Source organism: Oreochromis aureus, linkage group 12 (assembly GCF_013358895.1).
Source record: "Oreochromis aureus strain Israel breed Guangdong linkage group 12, ZZ_aureus, whole genome shotgun sequence".
Classification (NCBI taxonomy): domain Eukaryota; kingdom Metazoa; phylum Chordata; class Actinopteri; order Cichliformes; family Cichlidae; genus Oreochromis; species Oreochromis aureus.
In genome coordinates, this window is record NC_052953.1 from 8,206,324 (window position 1) to 8,229,926 (window position 23,603).

Below are 23,603 nucleotides of genomic sequence, written 5' to 3' on the forward strand. Positions count from 1 at the left end.
TTGTAGCTCAGCAGGACTTAATGATCTGTGTAACATTACCTTGTGAAAGCACTCTGCTTTAATGACTCATATACCCCTTCTGACTGATGTTAAATTAACACACTGTAAACAAATCATGCTGTCAATGTAATTTCATCCAAAACTAATAGAACTTTTATTTCCCTCCTCCTCTTTCTCCTTCTGTTGCTTTCCAGAAATCTTCCTGAGGACACACTTACACACACACAGACAAGCACACACAATTACACACAATAATACACAGGCACCATGCAGGAGTCGGAGCCTACAGTGTGCCAGCTCCAGCCCAACATCATCTCAGTGCGCCTTTTTAAGAGGAAGGTTGGCGGTCTGGGCTTCCTGGTGAAGCAAAGAGTTTCCAAGCCACCTGTCATTGTGTCAGACCTCATCCGTGGTGGAGCAGCTGAGGAGTGTGGCCTGGTGCAAGTGGGCGACATTGTGCTGGCAGTCAACAACAAGCCCCTGGTGGATCTGTCATACGAACGGGCCCTGGAGACACTGAAGAATGTGATGCCTGAGAGCCATGCCGTGCTGATTCTCCGTGGGCCTGAGGGATTCACCACACACCTGGAGACCACGCTGTCTGGAGATGGGCGCCAGCGTACAGTGAGGGTCACACGCCCTGTGTTACCATCATCAAAGTCCTACGAGCAGTGGTCCCCTCTCAACGCATTGAGCCCTGGGCAACAGCAACAGGTCAACAAGGATAACCAGCTAAGAGCCATTGAGAACCTCTCCTCTCCATCCATCACCCAGTCCCTCCTACAGAGGGGAGGCATGCAAGGCCAGGACCCCCTGCTGATGAGGGATGGGGGCCGTGGAGCTCTCCTGTGCAATGGGCTGGAGGAAAACAATGAACTGCTGAAGGAGATTGAACCAGTGCTGCGCCTCATCAAAAACAGCAAAAAGGAGATCAATGGAGAAGGCCAGAGGAATGCTGGGAGAAGAGATGCCGAGATTCAAGTGGCCTGGTAATTTGTGATGTGATACAACCTTATTGATCCCTTAGCTAAAGTGTCTTTGTCCACCATCCTCTTCACAGTGAGGGTTGCAGTCAGAGCCCAGATAGAATTAGACTCAGGATGCAGTTCAAGGACTCTTAAAGATGGTGGCTATTGGCTGACACAAGAACTTGCACCTGGTCTTGTGATTGAAAGTATCCCTGTTCACTCTGCCACCCCGCAGATTCTGAACTACCTGACGCATCTGTGTTAATTAGCTGTAATAGACAGTCTCTCATTCAACTAATATGACTCAGCTTACAGTGCCAAGTAATTATCGTCTGCCTGCTGGTCTCTAGCAAGCCTCACTTAAAATAAAATTGCTCACAACATTTCTCAGGACCAATTCAGTCGATATTCTTCGACTGCTGAACCAGCTGCTTTATGTAGGCTTACAAATACATCTTTTAAACAGTTAACTTTTGCTTTTTAAAAGTAGTTTTAAAGATGTAAAGCTACTTTTATTTTTACTTTTTTTCTTTTTGCTTATTGCACTCTGTATGCATTGAGGCTGTTTAACCAGGATTAAAATACACAGCATGTGAGCATTTCCCAGTAGACAAGTGCTTTATCAGTAATGGATACAACTTCCTACATTAATCATGGATAATTAATTAGTTTTCTGTAACATAAAGCTTTACAGAAAAAAAAATTGTCGTTGTCTATCAGTTTGTAAGAGAGCTGAGCTTTTTATGAACAGCCCCTCTTGGATATAGACTTCAGGTCCTGCTGTATTTATGCATAACAGTAGTTTTGAAAAAGTGCAAAACTGGTAGCAATTCTGTTTATTTTACACATTTCACTTTTATTTTGTGATTTATTGAGGAAGACTTGGATTTCTTGTAGTTTGTTTAAGTTTTCCCTCTAGATGAGTTTTTCGCAAGGCTTCTAAGTCAGGGGTAATATAACATCCTCGATTCTGACTAAATGCTCTGCACAGTGTACTGTTATCGGTGTCTCAGTTATCTACCATTGTACTCCCACGACCAATTGAAATCAAATTGAGGCTGCAGTCTCCTTGAATCAATATCTCATTCTTGACCAATCCATGCGCATCCTCCTCTCTTTCATAAATACCCTTTGACTGATCCATTGCCTTCTTAAGAAACATGTGCTCTGAAAAAACAAAACACAACAAAAGGAAAAACCTCAACGCAAGAACAGCAAAGTGTATGGTTAAACAGCCGTACCTAATGCTGCCACCTGTGCTCCCACAAATAGGGATTTAAATACATTTGATTGTGCATGCTGAGATTTGTTCAGCACTGGTAAGAGTCAGTTAACTTAATTCTATTTTGCTGTTGGAAAATTATTTCTAAAGAGATGCTGAGGAGAGAAAGGTTAGAGTGATGAATAATATTAATATATTTTTTAATGTCTGGTCCTTTTTTTTCTTTGCAAATGATACCTATTTGCACAGAGAATAAACTCACATTATCGCCCGTGTTGCTTGTTTTCAGAGGAGAAGCAATTACAGTTTCACAATTAAGCATGAGGTTGAGTCAGACTTAATGACAAATGACACATGCAACTTCACTCATTGTTTCTGCATGTTTGAACTCCACCTCCGATTTGTGGGGATGAATATGATCTCGCAAATTGCGGCAATAAAGAGATACAGTGTGACAGGGGGTGTGAAAGGGAGAAAGGATGCCTGTGAGAATTTACAATTAGCATGCACGCATGCTTATGGGGGTGGGGAGGGGGAGTGTGCAAGAAAGTAGGAGGCACAATGTGCGTGGGCGCTTTCGATTGGAGGAACGCAAACTTGAAATCACACAAAGACGACTTTGGTCTCATATGGTTTGCGAGAGCAGCAGCTCAGGGATATCCCTTCCCCCCTTTCTCATTCAATCTCTTAGGATTAGATAGTTACAGCTCAGAGAGAGCTCTCACTGTTCATATGTTTTTCTTTTATCTCTGATGAATAACAGCCGTTCATACTGTAGGGCTATTTACTGAAAGAAAAACAGATCCGCGGTCAGTCACCTTGATTCACCATCTGTTTATGTATCTCTGTGTCTGATTTTCGATTCAGGAAAACACTTAAATCTGTATTTTCTTCCTATTACACACATAAACAGTTTAGGCTGTAAAATGGAACTAGTAATAAACACCTGAATTTCTAAACAAAGATCACATAGGCAAGAGATCCTAAACTGATGTTTTTTCACTACCACTTATTTGCATAAACTTCCAAAGTATTTTCAGATCAAATTAACAAATTAAAAGTAGCAGAAACACTTTTGAAATGAACTTAAAATCTGTGTAAAAGTGTAGTCGCATAAATGTGTCTGACTGAAACGTTGAGGTATGCCTGTCTTTGTGCACCCACTATGTTCTGAACAGAGAAATTCCTTCGTGGGTGTGCAGAGCTTTTAAAAATTGTACAGGGTTTCCTTATTTAACAGCATTTTAGAGTGTCTACAGATCTTTTTTTTGTTTGTTCTTTGCAAAAAGGAATGCTTGTTTACTGTGTATGTGTATGCATGTCTTGGATGAGGTTTTAAATTAAAATGAAAGATTAGTTTGCACCAGATGCGAGTTTATACACCTGACAGAAAATTGTATCTGACTTCTAGGGACCTTGGCGTGGGAAATGGCACATCCCCACAGCTGGTGCCAGATAATGACAGAATGCTGGAAAACATGCCGGTGGTGCTTAACAATGCTGACACTGACAAGGTAAAGTGAAACAAATTCCCAGCCCTTGAAATGATTTAGAGTGAAAGAAAGCAGGTGTAAGCATAAGTTTTTCATCTATACTTTGATAGATCAAGAATTTGGAAAATAAACCTTTTTTGTTCTGTGTGTACGTGTGTGTGAGTCTTCCTGTGCAGGCTTGGTTAGTTCAGCTGTGTGATGCATGTGAATCTGTGACTGCCTTTATGGTTCTATGCCCTTAAAACGATCATCCACAGTGTTCTATGGTCCCATGCATTCACAAACTGAGCACGCACATTCGTGTTCTTCGTATATTGTGCAAAGCCTTTGCTTAAGATCCTATCACCTAGACATTAGATCCAACCATCAGCAAGATTGTGCAGCATTAAATCCAGCTTATGCCTTCTACACAGAAGGATCTGGCCACAGGTCTAAATGTCAGCGATATGGATAGTAATCTGCACATGGTTATCCCACTTCAAGGCCCCATCAATGAGACAGGATGGCCTAATGAATGCGTGCAGCTGCTGATCTGTCTCGCACCATCAAATGTGACCCCTCTTAAATTGATCCATCCTCTCAGACCTCCACAGGAGAGAGTGTTAATGTGGATGCTTGAGAGAATATATGTACGAGAGGGTTAGAAAGTGGGAGGGAGGGGAGATATGGATGGTGCTTGATAACAGAGTGGAAATGTATAATGGAGTAAGAAGCCATATGTCTTTCATTGTAGTGTGTAGTTGCTAAAGTTGAGGAAGCCTATCTGCCTGTGAGAATGTGTGTTTGGGAACTGGAATCAATGTGTGTCCAGTATCTGTGTACTGACTCATGCAGCAGGAACCTCCCCTGCAGGCGTTTTGCTAGACACTGATACTAACTTTGATGGCTCCCTGCTAAGTACTTAATGTGACAGACTCAAGTCCAACACTAAGTTCATTAAAAACACAAAAGTTAAATAGTTTCAGAAAATGGGAATGATTTTTTTCCTTTTTTGACTACAAAGATTTTAAGTGACACATTGATGCCCTGCAAATTAGTTTTCTCACTTTGGTGAAGGATTTTCCATGTGTCTCTCACTTAAGCTTCTGCATAATTTAATGTGTAATAAGCTGACTGCAAAGGCAAGGTGGTGGGACGTTCTCTCATATTCAACCATCTAGTGATTTATGGAGTCACCAACTTTGATACTCCACTGAAAACAGAAAATATGCCTCTGTGCTTCCTTTTTTTCCCTTTTTGCACATTATGGCTTAATCATCACTTAAGAAGGCATCAATTGTCAAATCAGAAATGTATTTGTCTTCAAAATCCAAACTGTAGAAAATATCTCATCTCTCAAGCTCTCAATTTCTTTCATTTCTCTATTCATATCTACATCTGTCCTGTGCGCTTCATCTTGATTTCCCATCAGAGGGTTTTAAATAATGTTTGGGTGGGTGGGGAACTTTACTGCATAACCACGTTTACCAGAAAATTATTATGCCCCATTATGAAATCATTTTCATCTAATTAGCTTCAATTATCTTAATTCCTAGCACCATGGATCCTCCCTTCTGACATAACCACACCTTATTCTAGATATTGAGGTCTCATAATGGATAATGGAATTTAAAATAACAGATAAGTCTGTGTGTAATATCTTTTCAACAATATGCATAACATATTATTGATGGGGAGGACTGGGTCATTTAAACAGATAAAGCATGATACATGCACCAGCAAATGCTCTTTTGACATTAGGCACTGGAACATATTATTTATGTAGTTTTGCCATTCAAAATACTTGTGGTGCCAACAATATTATCAGTTGAAGACTGTAATATCAGCTGTTGCTGGCAGATTTTATCAATAAACTGCCGACTTTGGATGGAAATCCAGTTTTCTTTTTTGTTGTTGTTGTTTCATTCTTCTTTATTTTGTTTTGCTGCTTATCCCCCTCAAGTCTAACAAAGACTTAGGCAGACCTTCACTGGATTAAAACAAACAAACAAAAAGATTAAACCTTCCCTCCAATGAGAAATGTTTATGTCTTTTCAGACTTAGAGTGATGATTTATTCATGAAAGTGGCCCGTTTCACATGTCCCCAGACCAAACTGGGTAAAAATGCACTTTCATGATGTGGTTTGAGATTCTCGCTCCAAACTATGTTTAAATTAACAGATAGCAAAACTTGCAACCAGATTATGGGAAGAGCAGAAGGAAACACCATTCCTTAAGTGTCTTAAGACCACTGGCTATGGTGTGATTATGTTATAGGTTGTATTATCTTTGCATTTGTAAACAGTGACCATCTTTGTACAGTACATTGGGTCATAACAAGGGTGACAACGGGCTAGTCTTAGGCACTCACTTTCCCCCCTTACCTATCTTGAGCTGATACAATCAAATAAACAAACGCATAAAATAATTCATTTTACCTGGAAGTTAAACATGTGGGGAGAATTAATCTAAAAGGTTCTTGATGGCAGAAAAAACCCATATTGGGAGGACTCTAGCAGGACCTGTCTGCTGTGAGGCAACAACTGATCCACCACAAAGTTTAATTTTTCAGATAATGAAAGAAATTCATTTTTTTGTCAGTTAAATGTTTAAAATCTGCAACAGCACAGATATATAAATGAATTAAAAAAACAAAAAAGTGACATTTAGCGATTGTTCACAGAAATGCGGTTCTCTGAAACTTGCAGATGGCGATAAAAAATAAAAATAAAATGAAATAAATGTAAATGCCAAAGCTATCTTCCAGCCAGTGAGCAACAAGCCTTACATTCAAATGATACACAACTTTTATTTCTTTTTTAAGTCAGAAAGCCTTAATTTTTCCACATCTGATATACTTTGCCTGTTTGATGTGCATTCTCCTTATGGTACAATGATCTTTCATCTTATCCACAACCTCTGTGATAAGCACGTCATATCTGAGGTGCTCGGCGGGGGTTATTGTTGTTCGAGCATTAAACACACTACTTGTGCGTGTAAAATCAGATTCAATTCAAATTGCCCTCTCCTTCCTACAGTTTGAGAGGACATCAAATGACAGTAAGACCCCACAAGTGTGACACTGTCGGTATTCATTGCTCTAGCAAGCATGGAAGCAGATATTTCAAAAGCTGCACCACTGTTTGACTAACAATGCTGTGGAAGATGATGAAAGAGCTTCCAAGGTGTGCAATTGATTACTCTGATCTTTGGCAATCATTTGCTGCCTTCTCTAGGAGCTCTTACAGTTGGCTTTGGGGTTAAATTGCAGCCATTCATCAGTCAATAGCTACAGTACTGGAAAACCGTGTGAGCCTAGAGTTAGCTTGCCATCAACCTGCTGTTAAATGCTGATTGCCTTTATCCTGGAGAGAAATGGAGAAAGGAAAGAATGCAGATGGTTTCTGTGCATAGGCCTGAGTGAGAGAGACATAAGCACAATCACAAATCAATTTTCCTTGAGAACAAAGGGCTGAGGTTCAGCGAGGCAGCCAGTTGAAATGCTTTCAGATATTTCACATAGTATTCTTACGTCAAACTCTCATGTCCAAATTTATGCACTCAAATCCATTTCCTGGCAGTGGGAGGTCTGCGTCACTTTTCAACTTACTTCGGTATGACTCCCAGTTATAAACAATCTGTCCAGTTTCCACCAAAAGTATTACCAAGGTCAGAACATATTAGACAGTTAAAGTACAAGGGTCTGAAGAAATGAGTCATGTGTGAATGTCTCTGTGTTTTTTACAGCCTCCAGCTGAGGGCAGGACCTCACCCATTAAGTCACTGCAGAATGGCAGCCCTTCCAAATGCCCCCGCTTTATAAAGATTAAGAACTGGGAGACTGGCACCATCTACAGTGACACACTCCACCACAGCTCCAGCAAGGTAAGACAATTAAAACTCACCTGAAGAAAAGATCCTTGGGATCACGGAGATCAAGGAGCCTGCTATAGCATCTGTGTTTGTCACAGAAAACCATCCTAGCAAGGGTGAGAAAGATTTGGATGATTCAATGATATAATATGCTGTGGGGTGCTACTGTTTCTTTACGTTTTAAATCCCTTTACTGAATAAGAAAGATTAGAACTACTGGCAAAAAGAAACACCTGTATGATGCAATCTTAATGCAATGCAACATTGTGTTTACATTTGTTGGGTCTGTTCCCACAAACCCCGCTAATTCTAGAGACTTATTCATCATGAATGAAAACAAGACAGTCAGCGATCGATCGATTACTTGCGCAAGGGAGGCCTCGTCTATGTCCAGCATGGAAGTGACCCCGATGAGGGCCTCCTCTCGCTGGCTTTTATTGACAAACTTCAAACAATAGTTTACAAAACGTACCTCCCCTCTTAACCCCCCTTGGTTACAAAGACGAGGCACTGTGTGTGTGTGTGTGTGTGTGTGTGTGTAAAGACCTCCTGCTGACCAAAGGGTCGTAACCGCAGGAAGCTTACATCAAAAGAAGTGGATCCTCCAGATAGGATGTATCTGCAATAAAACATTACAGCCCCCTACCCAGAAACTCAAGAATCTGGGGAGGGGGACTGTGGAATTGCTTTCATCCCACAGTTAAACAATGTAGAAATGGATGACAAGCATAAAAATGACAAAGATTTAACAATTCACTCTAACAACATTCTTTTTTTTTCTTCTTTTTTTTTAGTGTTGAAACCTGCAAGTAATGATGCATATAGTACAATTTTTCTAAATCACACCTTCCCATAATCTTCAGCCTGTTGTACTTTTAGACAAATAAACTATATTCGCTTTACGCCTGACATCTCTTAAGCAAAAGAACAAAAGCAAACTCCTAAAAGCTGAAACATGAAAAAGTGTTTGGCTTTTATGCTTGAAAAATGTTTTGAGACTCTATGCCAGGGGTGGGCAATCTCAGTCCACGAAGGCCGGTGTCCCTGCAGGTTTTAGATCTCACCTTGGGTCAACACACCTGAATCACATGATTAGTTCGTTACCAGGCCTCTGGAGAACTTCAGCACATGTTGAGGAGCTAATTTAGCCATTTAAATCAGCTGTGTTGGTTCGAGGACACATCTAAAACCTGCAGGGACACCGGCCCTCGTGGACTGAGATTGCCCACCCCTGTTCTATGCAATCAAATGGAGTTCTGTCTCACAGAACAAACTGCTTAATTCTCCCGAAACAACCACAGAGTTTAATAAAGAGTGTATTCATTATTGAATTGAATCACAATGTACTGGCTGTTCTCATTGTCACAAAATATGGTGAATACTGATAACAAGTTTAAAAAGAGAGTGTGTGTCAAGATTCTGTAAACACAAAGGTTAATACAAGATTTAATAATTTTATCAGCTATAACAAGAAATATGTGATTTTGTATTTGTTGACATATCACAAAGGGGGGAAACAGATTGGTTTTACATGCTGAAACCCTTTGTGTCAGTTTTTGCATTAAGGTATGAGCACAGCTTTTATACTGTAAGCTGTCTAGCAAAGTTGACAGATGTCTGTGACTTAAATGGTTATCTTGAAGGCACTGATGAACATAAAATATGGTGTCTTGGTTGACTGAACATGCATTTAGCCTGCAGACTTACCAACACATAATCTGCAAGTCAAGTAGATTGGAAAATAATAGCACAGCATGGCGTGTGCCTTTTCACTGCTTCTTGCTAACTATTCATACATTAGTAGAATCCTGTGTGAACTGTTGATGATTCAACTTATTAGAATTAAGACAGAAATCAGGGGGGGTAGGTAAATCTAGGTGAAGCTTATGAAACAATTAATTCTTCAGACTGAAAAACAACATATCAGTGGCACAGCCTACCGTATTGGGACAGCTCACATGGTCAGATAGTGACTCACGTAGTCATGACTCGATGACTCAGCATTTTCAGAAGAGAGTGCTGGGAAATTAAATACGTAATGTTTAGTGGATATTTTTGTCCAAAATGCTGATACATTCATGAATCAGTAACATGAGTGGCTCAAGAAAACCATTTCATTCATCCCTTTAGCAACCATCTGCAGCTGCTTTAATAAACATTACTAATGAATGGCATTAAGTGATACATTAGGATTCATAAAATCAGAAGATGTATCCCAGAAGATGTACCTTTAATACTCGTCATGAGATGTCAATATTGAACAGAAAATTATGATTTCTGCTTTGAGCTAATGCCTAACCTCAGCATGATAACTGACTCGGAAAGCCATTGTTGAAACGAGTTTAATGCAATGTATCATACAGCACTGATTAAATGGCATGATCACAAAGTACAGCTAAGTGTGTCAGTAGTTTTCCAGGTGTGATACTACAAAAGGTCATTTCACATAATATTTTCACAGGTGTGATGTGATCAGTAAGCCAACTTGAAGGTAAAAATGCAGCAAACCCAGTAGTGCAACAGAAAGTTCACCCTCAGCCATAGCAAGTTTAACAAATGCAAGAAATAAAATAAAAAAGAAAAGAAACTTGGCAAACAGGTAGATCTTAGGCCTCTTAGATAAGGTTCTTATCTATATCATATATTCTGATGTTGTAATGTTGCCTAGAAACCCTGTAGCGATGGGCTAAGATTAACCATTTCTATTCACCTGTAACATCTCAGAAAAACATTTTTTTCTATTTCACAACAATAGCATCACATTCAGAGCCACAAAACTTGAATTAAACATGATATATTATGACATCATCGCTTTGCCCAGCAAAAACCCACCACTGGACTTCATAACATTTATATGGTAGAACAGAGCTTGAGCATCACAGGGGAACCACAACAACTGACAAAACTTTTCCTACTTAGAAGTTACACATCTTCAGTTTATATACATAAACAAGATCTACAACCCATATTTCTTTAGCTTTCTCAGTATGGATAGTTATATTAATTTGCTAACACTACAAATAATAGTGTATTATATTTAAAAAGCTACTCAGTGAATGCTATAATAATGCTATACTGTGGTTTCAAAACTGTAAATCATTTTTGAGAATTTGTTATCAAGAAAAGAAGGCTGCACTATTAATGGTTAATCTTTTGTTGCTCCATCAATCTGCTCTGATTCCCTCTCTACGTAGACTCTGGGGCTCTGGGATAATATTATACTCTTCTTTTCATCTCCCAAATAAGAAATAATTAATCATTTTTGAGAAGTAATTAATTCAGAAATTCTCTTAATTGTTCAAGGACAAAAGCTGTGCACATATTCAATATAATATTTATCAAAACTCATAATGAGACACTAATTCTCCCATTATAAAAATGTTAATTGGGTCCATCAATAATGGAGTGTTTGGAAAGCTGCAGCAATCACACCCGTGTTTAATTTTAGTGATCACATGACTACTAGTAATTTCAGATCAGTAATTATCTTTCCTGTAGCAGATTTTATCAATAAACTGCCGACTTTGGATGGAAATCCAGTTTTCTTTTTTTTTGTTGTTGTTTTATTCTTCTTTATTTTGTTTTGCTGCTTATCCCCCTCAAGTCTAACAAAGACTTAGGCAGACCTGCAGATCAACTGCAATTGATCTTTGAACAGACCATCCTTTCTTACTTCTCACTAGTTGCAATTTGGGTGGCTTTGGTTTGCATTCGAAAATATTAACGTCGAATTGGGCAAGTGAGGCATGTTGATTTAATGAAAGCTTTAAATACAATTAATCATCAAGTTTTCAAAGATTAACTTTCTATCTCATGTAAATGAATGGCTAAAATATTTTCTTACAAATAGAAAGAAAATAATAACAAAACTTCACAAATAGTTAATGATAAATTTGGAGTTCCTCAAGGTTCAAGTTAGGGTTCTCTGTTGTTTAGTTTTTATGTTAATGATGATGAACTGAAATTTGTCCATCTACTTCTGACACGTGTGCTGATGTCATTAAAATGTGCCCCTTTCGACATTTTATCTTCCTTTTGTTTTCAGTTTTGTAGGGGTTTTTTTTTTTTGTTGTTGTTGTTGTTTTTACATTGCAAAGTACAGTTTTCAAATGATTTCTTCATTTTTCGGTGTCACAAAATCCTGAAATCAGAAACCAGGCAAACACTTTCTAAAATAATGCACATAGGTAGAATTTTGTGACTACAGGAAGTAAGTAAAAATGTGTGGTTATTTTCTCGGAGACAGTTTATCAGTTTCAGTTTATCAGTTTATCAGACAGATTCAATCTAACTGTAGGAGGGAGAACAATATTTTAAAACTAGGTATTATAACAGATTCATTGCTTAGATTTAAAGCACAAGTTTTCAAAAATGTGAATGGAGTCCGTTTTAAACATATTAGGAGTGATTTAAGTACGAAGGGTTCAAAGGTGTACACCAGTGTTATGGTTTTTCTGTCAGATGAAATATTCTCTTACCAGCTGGACAAGTACAGCTGGTAAGACAATATTACAGTCAGTCGGAAATACTATTTAGGATGATTCTGCAAAAGTAAAAAATGAAATTCAAATCATAATTGTAAAACTGAAACAAAAATGCTTTTAATTAAAACAGGAACAACATGATTAAACTGGCTGCTATTTTACTGGTGTGTTTGCTTCCAGTGAATCATGTTTTCATTTGTCAATATAATGGATTTGAGCCTCCACGGAGGTTTATTCAAGTCAGTCTGAAGCCATTGTGCATCTTTTATAACTATTGCTTTGCCTTACATTTCCATCAGAACATTGTTTACTAAGTAGCGAATCATGCTGAATATTGCATCACAATAAAACATCTAAGCACAAGAGCTCAAATTCATGTTGGGCTTTCCTAATGCCTAATGATTTCCTAACTGTGACTGTCATGTTTCTAGGGAGCCGTGAACTCAAAAACACAGTGGAAGCTGCACCAGATGTATATAAAGCATGCAGACCAAACTGACCACAGTATCAGCATTTCAATACATGCTTCATTCCAGATGCAGAATTTGAAACGCTCACGGTGTATCAAACACAGTTGGATAGCACCACCAAAATAAATGCACCCTGACGAAGAAGAAGCACTCCATTCTTGAGAGACATGCTCCCCCCATTTTGCATCTTTGTGGAGAATGATTCATACAGCAGCAGGATAATAAGCCCAAACACACATAAAAAGCTTTGTTAGAGTGCTTTGTTAGAACTATTTGTATGTGTAGGACAATGAAGACCTGGAAGTGCTGACTATCATGTACTTTATCATTTATAGAGGTTTTTAAAGACTGAGAGAAAGCCAGTACCAGATTCAGTGTATCATGTCTTTACTGAGGTCCTATGATGGTTTCCCTTGTTTTCTGCCAGTGTACTTACTGCTAAGTATAGCTTTATACAGTTTCAAATAACAATGTCAGTGTATTTGCAAAAAATCACTTTCTTATCCCCTCTGTATGACATCTCCATGATTTCATTCAAATGTCATGCTGTTGGTCAAACTATCTAATTGCAAACAGCAGGCACTTGGAAAAATGTTGCTTCATGGGAATAAACTATGGGTCAGGACAGGATATCAATTGAATTATAATTTTTGAAGTTTTGGTTTCCAAAAAACAAAACAGCATGGATAAAGGTATTACTTTTTTCATTTTTCCAACAAAGTTCTCAGGTTTTATGCAATGTAAATGAACCATAATATTTCCTTTTCAACTGTGTGATTTTGTCTGTCTTAAAAAAAAAAACTCAGACTAATCGCAAACCTTAGATCTAGCCATGAGACATAAAAATTTGATCACCAAAATCTGTCTTGAAGAAGTAAACATTTTAGGTGAATCTCCAGAAAGCTCATTAATTGCAGCTTTAGATAGTGCTCAACTGATGTGTTGGTTTGTTGTTGACTCTCCAGCTCTGTCTCTATGAATACCATCCATACCAGTTCTTTCAAATTCTCAAGTTCACTCCTTCCTGGGCCTTTTGTTGTCCATCTGCCACTACAGACATCCCTCAGTGAAGCCAAGAATTTCTTTAAATAACAAAAAAAAAACCCAAAAAACCCCAAACTTTTCTTGGGTTTTTTTGGTTAAAATTGAAATTTCAACATTTATTGAAGTAATATTTACTTTGGTTCTTGTCATAATCAAACAATACTAGGGAATAGTATAACAAGGTCCTGTATATGTTAAATAAAGAGTATCTTGAATTCTGAATCATGCAAAGCCACCGTGCTATAGTCCAAGACAATAAATATAGAGGTAAAAGGGGGATGTAAACAATAGACATACTTAATGCCATAAAACTTGAGATTCATGTGTATCTTTCAGTGATTCAATGTGTCACCAAGCTGATATTGTTATTAATGGCAAACTGTGCTCCAAACCTAATGCAACACATTATCTTTACTGGTGTTCTTGGACTTAAGGGCCTAAAACATTGAGGTGGTAGGGTGGCTCTAATTGGTAAATAAGATAACCTCTAAATAGTTTGAGGATAACACCTCAGAAAGCCTCAGCTATGCAAAGATGCAAAAATGCTATGCATTTTCCTAAACTGCTTGGTCCACCTATTTTGTTTTCTATTTTGTCATGCAGCCAAAGTTTCCTCCTCTAGTTAGTAAGCCAGTCTACCAAACACAAGGTGAGCTGTGCTGTTTAAGCATTCACCCTTCAAAACACTGCAGCCATTTGTAAACAGCAACCGGCAGCCTAATTACTTTGGTGACTTATCGAACAGGCTGTCACATGCATCCCAATGAATGGTCTGTAATAGTGTTTTCAGATTTATTGTATATCACAGACTCTGCTGTATTCGTGGATGATCCGTCTTTTTCGAAAAGGACAGCTGGCTGGCATGAATGCCCAAAGCAGTATGAGGAGCGGACGTGCTGGAGCACAAGTGATTCCTTTGTTTTATTTTTAACATTCTGTGCTTTAATCATCAATTTTCTCATTCTCCTCTTACCTTCTACATCCATCACCGTACTTTAACCACCGCCTTTTTTGTTTTTTAGTATTATTTCTGTTGTCTTTTGTTTTGTTAATTATCTTTTCTTCAACCTCCTTATAATTATACATACTTTGTTTTTTTTATATCTCTTTCTGAGTTTCTCTCTCAACTCCTTTTCACATTTTCCCTTTTCTTGATTTACTGTGATGTTGTTTGTTCAGTTCAACAGATTTTTTTTTCTTCCTTTTTTCTGCTCTTGCTGAGTGACGTCTTAGGTTAGTTGGAAGGGTCAAAGTTTTTTGGGGGCACACTGTCAGTGCATGTCTGAGTGTTTGGACAGTGTAAGTGGGTGGCTCAGTGTAACAAGCCAATTTTAGCACTGCAAGGGTCACTGTCAAATTTCCTCTTCAACTGCACGCCTGTGCTATCATTTCTGTCGTGAGCTTTTGCTCACTCATTCGTTTTCTCTCTGAGCTGGTGACGGCAAACCAAAGTGACAGCTGACTTCAACTTTAATCACATTAAAGTTACCAAACAAGGTTGCTATGAGCAATTTTCTCCTTGCATCTGCCTGTTTCGCTGTCTTTCGTTCTTTTTTTTTTAAAATCTTTCCTCCTTATTCTGTCTTCCTGTCTCAGCTTAGTGGAACGATACCAATCTATGACTCACCGACTTACTCATTCATTAACATGCGTGCCAGCCATGTGTGAGTGATATTGTGAAAGAAATGTAACAGTTACAATCTTTCTATGCATTAAGAGTCCAGGAATTGTGAAGAAATGATCTTTATTTGAATCAAGTAGAATATGATCATAATCATGATATAACAAATACCCGGTGAGTGGATGTAATTTACCAAAGCCATGTTGCTTTGTAAATTAAAAGGTTAGGAGTAGGTCTTAATAATAATAACAATAATAACTATAATCTAATGGAGATTTTTGGTAAGAAAGTTTTGAGATAAACGTGCCTGTTAACAGAATTAGCATGTTTTACAGTGTTACTGTCTTGAGTAATTATGACTGAAATCACGACTGTTTTACACAAAACCAAAGTTAAAAGACCAAGAAAAGAATTTTAAATGTGCATGCAAAATTACAGTTCTTTAGTTCTGTTTCATATCAAGCAACACCGAGTTCTGCCTTTTAATGATGTTCTTATTTTGCATACAAACACAAAACAAAGATCGATGCTGAACATGTTTTGTGAGCGAGCGGAATTTTTCGAGTGAAATATTTTTCATAGTAAAAGAAAATAATCACTTTGTTACAGACACAATCAAGATGATTTAAGACAATAAAAACAAGACTAGCTCTTGCTAGGTTCTTGTTTATCAGTTTTTGGAAAGTAAGTTTTATTGATACAAAACTAGAAAATGAAGCCAGTTGTTATTCTCTCCACACACATGCTTTGTATGTTAGCAAATTAAAGGAGGTTAAAATAAAAGTAAATAATACATTCATCCAAATCCCTCTCTAATCTGTGCATGTTATTTTTCTTTTCAGATGCCAATCTGTTCCGAAAATGTGTGCATGGGCTCTGTGGTGGTGCCCAACCAGCACATCCGCAAACCAGATGAAGTCAGAACTAAAGAAGAGCTTCTTCCACTGGCCACCGACTTCATAGACCAGTACTATACCTCTATCAAAAGGCAAGCAAACTGTGTGGTACCTAGAGAGAGATTAAGTCTCAGAGCATGTACCAACACAAACAAAATTCTGTGAAACAGGACAAATAATAGCAATTTCTTATGATGTTGTGCTGTTTAGGTTATTTGTGTCTTTTTATTCTTATTGTGCTATACAGTGTATTCTTTATTCTAGTCAAAACAATATGCAGAACAGAGTAATTCCATACAGGACTGACTGAAACCTAGACAGAGACTCATCATCTGTTGTGGTGACCCCCAAGGGGTGAGGCCAAAAGAAGGTATGTACCTGATCTTTTATTTTATTATGCCCTGCCCTGTCAACAGGTATGGATCTAAAGCCCATGTGGACAGGCTGGAAGAGGTGACAAAGGAGATAGAAGCTTCAGGAACTTATCAACTGAAAGATACTGAACTGATTTATGGAGCCAAGCATGCCTGGAGAAATGCTGCCAGATGTGTGGGAAGGATTCAGTGGTCCAAACTACAGGTAATTTCAGAATGCCTGAAATCCATGAATGCTGTTGTCTAAGATTTGTGCTGTTAATGGTTTTTTTTTCTGACAGCTTGTCAATTAATGTAGACAGTTATATAGATGGATACATCTCTGCCAACATTTAGATGTTTTTATGTTTTCACGCACTCATAATACTTCAGACTTCTTGTTTTTATATTTGCTTTTCAGGTTTTTGATGCCAGAGACTGCACAACAGCCCATGGAATGTACAACTACATTTGTAACCACATTAAGTACGCCACCAACAAAGGGAATCTGAGGTAAACACATACATATAGTGCAAAGTGCTCTTTTCTCAAGTCTTGTTTTCCTTTATTGGCTTTTCTTTGATTTGGTTCAGCTCGCCATGTATTCTTTCTACTGCACTTGTTCCTCTCTCCATGTGTTGCCCCCATCACGCCACTCTTTCTCTGACTAGCCTGACTTGACCCACTGTCCCATCTGTCAGCATTCTCTCTTAACGCTGTATCTGACACTATCTGCAGCCTGTCTATCTATTTGTCAGCATCTCAGCACCAATCATTGCCCTGTTGGTAAAGTGCCAGACCTTACTAACAAGCAGTCATTTGTCAGACCTGCAAAGCCTCCCTCACTTTCTGCCAAGTCCTAATCACATGTGACACCTCATATTTACTTCTTGGATGATGGATAGCTTCTGACTCATTACTACACTTAGCCTGGCCAAAGGAAGTCAATTCAGATATACATGCTGAAAAGAGCCAATATAATATCCAGTTCACAGCTCTCTGGATGCCTGGCTTTAATATAAATGACCACATACTCAGAAATATGAAGATAATAAAGACAGGAGACACATAAAATCAGCTGGAGGGATGCACATGATGATATGAACAAAAAAATTGATTCGAAATAATTCTAAATAAACTATCATATAATAGTATCATATTTTTGTAAAAAATACTGTGCTCTTGTCCCTTTGTCAAAATACTGATAATATTATATAAAAAGTAGCACTGTACAAGATGCAAAAATAGCCCATTAAAAAGGGTTGCAAATAATTGAAACATGCCATGTTTCTGAATATCGCACTACCATTTTTCTATAAACTCTATATAGTCATAAACTATTTATTAATCCTTTTAATATTAGAAGAGGAAGAGAGCTCACACATTTTAATTACTGGCCTATAAACTGCAGATTATCCATTAGTAAGGACTTTATCAGCTATTTGCATTACTGTAAAGCACTTTGGTGTCCCGCTGGTGTTAAATGTGCTATACAAATAAAGTTGTATTGTATTTTATTTAGAAATAATAAATAACTGTAATAACTCCTTTACATAATATTGGTAACTTTATAAAGAAAGAGACCATTTTAAAATGTATCATTACTTATGAGGTGCAAGTGTCAAATGGATCTGTGCCAAAATTAGGTAACAGAAAAAACCATTGCCATGTACAGTAAAATGTAGCTTAAAGATGTTAACTTTTCATATACCACCCTTGGCTTTATTTAGTTCTACACTTTATAGAATTAAAGTAATTAGAAATTTAAAATGCAGACTTTTTATTATTGTTATTTATTATTCAACCACTGCATCCTTTAATGAGACCAAGACGGGAACAAAGATGTACAGATGCTAAAATCAAAAAATAAATCAGGTTTCTGTCCTGGACAAGCCCCCAATTGTCTGACAAAAAGCAATGGAAGCAAGTTCTCAAGAATGCAGAATTTACTCCTGATTATTAAATTTATATCACCTCTTTTCCAACAATAAAGCAACTCCTGTTAAAAGAAGTCAGGTGGGCAGCTAAACTTGAAAAATGAACAAGTTAAAAATTGGGGGTCAGCAGGAGATAATAATATTTTGTCTCCATATGTTACTTTAACAATACAGCTGACACCTTACAAGGCTGTACAAGGCTTAATGTTCTACAGATGATGATTATTAACACAACTGCCACAGATTGACACCAGCTGCTTAGTATTCTCCCCCCACACGACTTACAACCAGCTTAGTAGTATTAACACTTTCACCCAGTCACAGTATTAAACGGTAACAGTATCATGTGGAGCAGACCAATGGTAGCTAAGCTTTGGCACTTCTCTGAGTCTTTTGACATATTGAAATACATTTCCTTCAAGTAGATAACTGACACAGTTCTAACCATCTGTTAGGAATGTTGAGAAATTTCCAAATTTCCATCTACCACTTTTTTCCCCTTGACTTCAGTATGGACAGAAGCATAGAATACAAAAATGTTGTGCCTATATTGCATATTAATAACATGTTTTTTATTATCCTTTTCTGTTTGTTTTTTGCAGGTCAGCTATCACCATATTTCCTCAGAGGACAGATGGCAAACATGATTTTCGAGTGTGGAACAGTCAGCTGATTCGCTATGCTGGCTACAAACAGCCTGATGGACGGATCCTGGGAGATCCTGCTAATGTTGAATTCACAGAGGTACACATGAGGAGTTGTGCTATTAAATGAGTAAAGCAGTTCTATAATGTTTTTTTTCTTTTATTATCCTATTTGTTCTAAACTTACATGTAGTGTTTGGTCATTAGATTTGCATGCAGCTTGGATGGAAAGCTCCAAAGGGTCGTTTTGATGTTCTGCCCCTTCTGCTGCAAGCCAATGGAAATGACCCTGAGCTGTTTGAGATCCCTGAAGACCTCATTCTTGAGGTGCCAATCACACATCCAAAGTGAGTTATGTCTTTCTTCTTGAAAATGCAAAGAAAAAGAAAGAAAAAACATACAGAATCTAGCAAAAATAAGAAGAGAGGGGGCTGCATTAAAAGATCCACCCACTCAACATCTTTTAACAATACTTCTAAAACAATAGGGGGCTTTTAAGCCAAGAACTATGATTGGGTTATCGTCAGTTTCCAACTGTGCTGATTATTCTAAGAAAACACTGCTGCCTGTGCTTTATCTGTTGCTATGCCAGCTTTTGTGGTAACCATGGGGCTTGTTAGTGAAATTTTAACTTTCCTCCTGTTTTTTATTCTTATGTGTTCTATTACTTTTAAGAAAACTTTTTCAACAATAGCCACTGTACACATGCCATAAAAGCCATTGATATTTAAAGTGTTAAGCTGCTGCAGTGCTATAATACGTGCAATCACAGTGAAGAATTAGATATTACAGCTACAGAAGTTTTCACACCTTCAAAAAGCTATACAACAGGTTATCAGTGCATCGCTGCATGCTACCGAGAGTATTTCAGAATCCCTTGATGCACAATTCTCACTGTTAGACTCCCCTAAAATTGGCATCTCTTGCTCCATACCCTGCATCAGCTGGCCTTGAGCCTGGCAGCAGCTTGGCACAGGCCAGGACCACCAACGGTGTCTCATCATTACACAAGATTAGACCCAGCTCTGGAAATAATGCACTGAGAGCAGTGTTATCAATCCCCTTAGAGATTGCAGGGAGTGAGTGGTGGGAGGTAGATTGAGGTCCAGCTTGCTCTGTCCAGCACTGACAGAAGTAGATTTCTTTCTGTTAATGCTTGTTTTGGCTGTCGTCCCTTTTTAAATTATGTGTCTCAGGAGTAATTACTCACGCTCTTGAGGATTTTAGAGACCATTCACATCACTAATGAAGCAATGGACAATATCCTGACCTCAGTAGAGATTATAATGAATAGAATTATGTGAAATAGCAGCCCTTAGCTATCATGTCCCTGTTTGCTCAGGTATGAGTGGTTTAAAGATCTGGGTCTGAAGTGGTACGGCCTCCCGGCGGTTTCCAACATGCTGCTGGAAATTGGCGGTCTGGAGTTCACTGGCTGCCCCTTCAGTGGCTGGTACATGGGCACAGAGATTGGTGTGAGAGACTTCTGTGACAGCTCACGCTACAACATTCTGGAGGTACAGTGTTGTGCCAAAATACAGTCATGTTCCATTGGAAAAAGAGAAAAGAATTTCAGGCACAGATTGACTGAAGCCATGTGCAGAGAAGAAAGCATGTATTGTGTCACTAAATGAGCCAGTCAGAATGCAGTTCTTCTTCCTCCATGTTTTGTTGCAAATCCTTTAATATAAAAAAAAAAAAACATTGGTAATTTTGATATTGTGCAAAATATGTTTACCAATATATTTGCCTATAGATGAGCAATTTGAATTGTAACCTACTTTGTAATATTTAACAATCAGATCTTGAAATTATTTTAGGGCATGCAGTATAAATATATATGTGACATAGCATATAATTAGGGAGACCAGAATGTTTGCTATTTTTGCATGTATCACAATTTTCTGACAAGTGAAGAAAATTTCAGTCAGAGTCGTCCAATTATGAAGAGCACTTCAGGGCACATGGGTGCCAGCTTTGGATTTGTCTGTGCTTGCAGTGATGACGAGGGCCATTTGCTTCAGTACAGCATGACCACAACACAGCAACTCTACAAAGAAATGAAATACTAAAGTTTATGTCACCAAAAATTTCAGTCTCAGGTATGTCAGGCATTTTTTTTTTCTGTATTATATAGGAGGTGGCAAACAAAATGGCCTTAGACACCAGAAAGACATCCTCCCTTTGGAAAGATCAGGCACTCGTGGAGATCAATATTGCTGTCCTTCACAGCTACCAGGTATTGAAATCTGTGATTTGAAGTAAGTAGATGTTTAACTCAAAGTGGCTACTGCTGAGCAAATTCTATGGTGAAGTGTGTTAAGCCATGTTTATAACAATTTGTTGGCATCAAAATTACTAGTTATTTGTGATCAAATTATAGCTTGACACTCCACACACTGGTTTATTACAAGATGTGCAGCTGTTTGTTTGTTAATAGCACTTGACCATTGTAAGCATTCAGTGTAGCCATTTTAATGCACTCATGAATAATAATAAAACACTTATTTGATTGTGACATAATTCATATCCATCCATCTATGCTACCTATTCTTAGACATGCAAAGTGACCATAGTAGACCATCATTCAGCCACAGAGTCCTTCATGAAGCACATGGAGAATGAGTTTCGGGTGCGAGGCGGCTGTCCTGGGGACTGGGTGTGGATTGTGCCTCCAATGTCAGGAAGCATCACGCCAGTTTTCCATCAAGAAATGCTTAACTACCGCCTCAGCCCTTCTTTTGAGTACCAGGTGAGTAAATAATTCCACATACCAAACACCTCAGTGCATGAGATATCTTTAATTTAAGATTACCTGATTTTTTTCCTCCTATGCAAAAGCCCGATCCATGGAATACCCACGTGTGGAAAGGGGTCAATGGGACACCCACAAAGAAAAGAGCCATTGGATTTAAGAAGCTTGCCAAGTAAGTGTGCTTGGTTTTACTTAATCATTCATTTGTTTTCCCTTTTATTGTCTTTGCACTGTGAGAGTCAAAGCTAAATTGCAACTCTAAATGTGAAAGATCACAAATGATTTGTATTTGTTAATTTAAGGCTAAGCAGGTATTTACTTTGCAAACAAAAGTTAGACACATGACAAAGACGCTGGAGTACTCAGCAGTGAAATTCATCCAATCAACCCCTTAAGGAGTAATCAGAATTTTGTCAGTGTTTTGTTTGTGTATACATGCACTTGTGCGCGTGTTCTGCTATTATTATAATTGCCTTGAGGAGATGACAAGCTAGGTAATCACAACTGTCACCCATCCGTAGCTGCCTGCTACAGTGAACCAGCCTATTACTAATTTCAGAGGCTCAATAAGAAACTTTTTTTTTCTTTCTATAATTCAGTTGGTCTTTATCTTTGCTGCATCTCATTTGCATTGTCTTTCTCTTCACCTCTGCAGGGCTGTGAAGTTTTCAGCGAAACTCATGGGCCAAGCTATGGCCAAGAGGGTTAAAGCCACTATACTGTTTGCTACAGAGACGGGCAAGTCGCAAGATTATGCCAAAACGCTCTGTGAAATCTTCAAGCACGCCTTTGACGCAAAGGTACCCCTTGCTCCCACCTTGCATCATCATTTCCAGAGGTTGAGAACTAGCTTATGTATCGCTGCTCTAATATCTAATTGAAAAAGGAGGAACTGAAAGACACCCCTCCCCCGAACCCCACTCCCTGGTTGATGAAGCTGAGCAGATGCCAGCTGAGTATAGATGACAAAATGTTTGAAGAAAGAAAAGCCAATCTTTTGTTACATTTTCCTCTTGTCTCATGCAGTAAAGTGCCGCAGGTTGGAGGCAAGATTTATCCACTAAAGCATAGAACAGGGTAGTAGTTTTAAGACAAAATCCTTCAGTGCCGCTGGGTGTGCAAATCTGTATACAAAAACCAAACAGAAACAAGAGAAAGAAGCTTCTCTCAAACACACACTATGGGATTTTTCCTCCCGGTCCTATCTTTATTTGCTCTTCCTGTTTTCCCAGTGTGATCAATCACACAAGGAGATTCATGCATGAAGATTTGTGCATGTGTGTGTCACTGTGAGTGGGCGTGTGCTGATGGATCGCAGGGCAGATGCAAACGCTTAGGGGGAATCTTGGTTGTTGTGGGGCTAAAGGCTTCTTTCTCTTCACGCCTTTGGTTGTGTGTCTTTGAGCGTATATGCATGTGAAATGCAAGTGCGGCCCGTGGCAGACAAACACCATCATGCTGAGTGGTATGCATCATGGATGCTCAATGTGTGGCAGCAGCATATTATCATCTCGTTAGAGGCGAGGACAGAGTGGTCATTACAACCTCCTCCTCTGCCAGCGGCTATGTGTTCAGCCTTAATTTACACGCTCAAGTCATCTGTCATTTGGAGTGTGTGTCTAGGAAACGAGAGTGAGATAAACAGTACACCATGTAAGTCGCTAAGCTTCTATCAGTACAACGCTTTTTTTCCCTGCAGGTTATGTCTATGGATGATTATGATGTTGTGGACCTGGAGCATGAAACACTGGTTTTAGTGGTGACCAGCACATTTGGGAATGGTGACCCACCTGAGAATGGAGAGGTATTTATGAATACTTAATACTTTTCAGTTATTAAGAGCTCAGCAGAGACCTCTAATTT

The 23,603-nt window shown here is 38.5% G+C and overlaps 1 protein-coding gene across 1 annotated transcript in view; it reads left to right on the forward strand.

Annotated features, from left to right (window-relative positions):
- The first annotated feature begins 222 nt into the window (after positions 1-222).
- The window catches only part of nos1 (nitric oxide synthase 1 (neuronal)), a 36,980-nt gene continuing 13,599 nt past the window's right edge, over positions 223-23,603 (forward strand). Inside the window, exons 1-14 of the mRNA XM_039620392.1 lie at positions 223-989; positions 3,602-3,704; positions 7,411-7,548; positions 15,998-16,143; positions 16,468-16,630; positions 16,826-16,917; positions 18,944-19,085; positions 19,193-19,332; positions 20,328-20,502; positions 21,123-21,224; positions 21,543-21,737; positions 21,827-21,912; positions 22,396-22,540; positions 23,440-23,544. Coding sequence (XP_039476326.1) covers positions 268-989; positions 3,602-3,704; positions 7,411-7,548; positions 15,998-16,143; positions 16,468-16,630; positions 16,826-16,917; positions 18,944-19,085; positions 19,193-19,332; positions 20,328-20,502; positions 21,123-21,224; positions 21,543-21,737; positions 21,827-21,912; positions 22,396-22,540; positions 23,440-23,544 — 2,454 coding nt within the window. The 5' untranslated portion in view covers positions 223-267. The remainder of the gene's footprint in view (positions 990-3,601; positions 3,705-7,410; positions 7,549-15,997; positions 16,144-16,467; positions 16,631-16,825; positions 16,918-18,943; positions 19,086-19,192; positions 19,333-20,327; positions 20,503-21,122; positions 21,225-21,542; positions 21,738-21,826; positions 21,913-22,395; positions 22,541-23,439; positions 23,545-23,603) is intronic.